This window comes from Triticum urartu, chromosome 7 (genome assembly GCF_003073215.2).
Source record: "Triticum urartu cultivar G1812 chromosome 7, Tu2.1, whole genome shotgun sequence".
In the NCBI taxonomy this organism is placed as follows: Eukaryota; Viridiplantae; Streptophyta; class Magnoliopsida; order Poales; family Poaceae; genus Triticum; species Triticum urartu.
The window spans coordinates 21,840,149-21,843,432 of record NC_053028.1 but is presented as its reverse complement, the minus strand read 5'-3'; the positions used below and the strand labels follow the sequence as shown (position 1 = coordinate 21,843,432).

At 46.1% G+C, this 3,284-nt stretch overlaps 1 protein-coding gene across 1 annotated transcript; it reads right to left on the bottom strand.

Annotated features, from left to right (window-relative positions):
- Positions 1-210: 210 nt before the first annotated feature.
- On the bottom strand, positions 211-2,927 carry LOC125522231 (chaperone protein ClpB1-like). The gene is made up of 6 exons (XM_048687316.1): positions 1,985-2,927; positions 1,750-1,868; positions 1,293-1,633; positions 943-1,213; positions 670-867; positions 211-580 (listed from the first exon to the last, which is right to left on the bottom strand). The coding sequence occupies exons 1-6, from the start codon at positions 2,802-2,804 to the stop codon at positions 398-400; spliced, it is 1,932 nt and encodes a 643-aa protein (XP_048543273.1). The 5' UTR covers positions 2,805-2,927; the 3' UTR covers positions 211-397.
- Between the last annotated feature and the right edge of the window lie 357 nt (positions 2,928-3,284).

The window sequence follows — 3,284 nt, the reverse complement described above, 5'->3', positions numbered from 1 at the left end:
TATTTTGCCGAAAAGAATTTAGTGTGGCAAAGTTGTGTGTCTGGATTCTTATTTGTAATAATCCTCACATCTTAGTGTTGAAACTGAAATTTTCCTTGTGTTACTAGTTTTAATTATACTTGGAGTGCTCCACCCGGTGTGCACTCTGCTGGCAAATTCTGGAAAAATCCATATTTTTTGGGAAGAAATAGTAACTCGTTGATACCGATTGGAAGTTAAAAAGAAAAAGAAAAACAATCAAACAAAGAAACAACAAACACCCGTACGCACTTGTCATTACATTCATTAACCCTTTACTACAATATATGATAACTTCTGTGTACATTACATGCCTATGCATTATGTAAGCATGCATCTTTCTTTATCTATCATGGGAGTGACAACGGCCAAAATCATCTCATTGATCCGCCAACTCCTGCTGCTTCTTCAACACTTGGAACGTTAGCCCACTCTTATCGTCCACGGCAGCATCAATGGAGATTGTCGAGCCTGCACAGGCTTCTCCATCGACCAGCATGTCCGAGAGAATCGTGATCACGTGATTATGCATCCACCTTCTAATGGGCCTTGCGCCGTCGACCTATGAGCTTGAAGGGTTAAAAACTGGACCATGGATCTTCATCGTGTGATGGTTATTGAAAAAAGCTATATATAGTTATATATACTCACCGGGTCATGTGATTCTGACAGAATGACGTCTAGGGCCGCATCAGTTGCAAGTACAGAGACACCCTTGTTAGCTACTGTCGAAATGACATTATTCATCTGGATTTTCACAATCTTCCTTAATTCATCGTGCGAAAGTGGCTCGAATATCACAACCTTACTTAGTCTATTGATAAGTTCAGGCTTGAAGCGCTTCTTAACCTGCATGAAGTGTACATAAGATGATCATTGGCTTGCCAATCGAGGACGTTACAAGGATAGTTGGGATTCGCAAACCTGATTCATGAGGATATCTCTTTCAGATTTGATTGCATTTTCGCCCGTAATTCTCGATGGTAGGTGCTCTGCTCCGATATTTGAGGTCATAATGATGATAGTGTTCTTGAAATCTACAACTTGCCCTTTGCCATCGGTCAACATACCATCGTCGAGCAGCTGGTGAAAAACCTTGAATACCGAGGCATTTGCTTTATCCACATGGTCGAAAAGGATAACACTATATGGGAGCCTCTTGACTTTCTCGGTGAGTTGTCCATATTCTTCATAGCTTTAGAAAATCAAATAATGTTTTTGAGATATGTGTGTGCCTAGAAACAAGAAGTGTATATCAAGTTTAAGAATCAAACCTTCGAGATCCTCCGGTGAGACGTGACACAGATCCACTGTCAGTATATTCTGACATATCAAAATGAATCAACGCCTTTTCATTGTCAAATATCTTCTCTGCGAGGGCTTTAGCAAGTTCTGTCTTTCCGACGCCAACCGGGCCCAAAAAGAGGAATGCACTTATCGGTTGTCCGATTTGATCAAAACCGACCCTAGAACGTAGGACTGCCTGCGCAACCAAATTAACAGCTTCATCCTGGCCAATAACACGCTCATGCAATTTTTTCGCTAGGTGGAACAACTTGTCGTTATCCTCTTGGTCAAGTGTAGCGAGAGGAATTTTAGTCCATCGGCTCACAACCTTCGAATAAAATTTTGATGTAACAAACACATCACATTATTAACATACGTGAATCTTCGTAAAAAGTAAAACATATGCAAATTAAGTATTCATATATATGTTTATTTGGGACTTACCCGTGCTACATGTCCAGGGCTAACAACAATTTCCGCGGTCGTTTGTTTGTCCGCGTGCATCTTTGTTGTGGCGCATGCCTCATCCATAAGGTCAATTGCTTTATCAGGGAATTTGCGGCCTGGCAATGATCAAATACATCAATTAATTATCTTCAACATAAATAAACAATCGTATAGTTTTCCATAATTAAGTGACTATAAGCGTAAACTGATTTCTTGACGTATGTATACGTACCTGTAATGTAGCGGGCAGCGAGATGTGCAGCGGCTACAATAGCATCGTCCTGGATTTTCAAGCCATGGTGCTCTTGGTACCTGTGCTTCAGCCCCTGCAGGATGGCAACGGTCGCATGCACACTCGGCTCCTCGACGACAACCTTCTGGAACCGCCGCTCGAGCGCGGCATCTGTCTGAACATACTTTTCATATTCTTCGGAGGTCGTGGCGCCCACGCAACGGATGCGGCCGCGGGCCAACGCAGGTTTGAGGATGTTGGCGGCGTCTATGGGGCCTCCTTTGTCGCCGCCGGCGCCAACGACCATGTGCATCTCGTCGATGAACAAGATGACCTTGCCTTCCGCCTCCTCTGCCTCCTTGATGACGTCCTTGATGCGCTGCTCAAACATGCCGCGCCAGTGCGTCCCGGCCATCATGGCCCCCATGTCAACCTCCACGATGCGCGCGCCGGCAAGCGTGTCGGGGACGTTCCCGGCGGCGATGCGCTGCGCGAGGCCCTCGACGATGGCTGTCTTGCCGACCCCTGCGGGGCCGACGAGCGCGGCGCAGTTCTTGATGCGCCGGCAGAGGATGCAGACGAGGCGGTCGATCTCGTCGTCGCGGCCGATGACAGGATCAGTCGTGGCGGCGTCCAAGGTCCTGAGGCTGCCGGTGGCATCCAGGGGCTTGATGCCGATGAGTTGGTCGTAGTTGGTGTCCGAAGGGCGTCTGTGGTACATGAACTCGTCGAGCAACGTCCATGTTGCCCAGGCTAGAGCAGTACTGGCAACGGCCGATGCTCCGATGAAGAGCATGCTTTCCGGGGAAGACCACGGCATAGCACCAACTGGAAGTGAAGAAGAAGGTGCCGAGAAGAGTGTTCGATTTGTTTCGATACGATTCGACGTGCAGGTGCAGCACAAGACCGTTAATCGCCGTCTGTCTAATATATTGCGATGTGCCGCACAGGATGTATTTATGAGTATACGACAGATCTCTTCCAATCCGTCTCTGTGTATACAACGACCACATCTCGCAAATTTTAATTGGTATTGGAGTTGGAAATTGGTTGTGGATTTTGTAGGGAAAAGTAAGGAACGTCTCTTCGTCCGTTCCTTTCCAACAACCCTACGTCGCCCAGATAAGAGGTGGAGCCAACAGCATCTCTAGCCGAAATATAGAGATGTAAACGGCCGAGTAAACTTTAGTAAAGTATTTTTACTTTAACAAGCTTTGGTCGTTTTCAGTTGATCCCTTAAATTCAGCGGACTAAAACTTACAATTAACTCGAATATTCATTTCTAAGCACGGGTTCATCT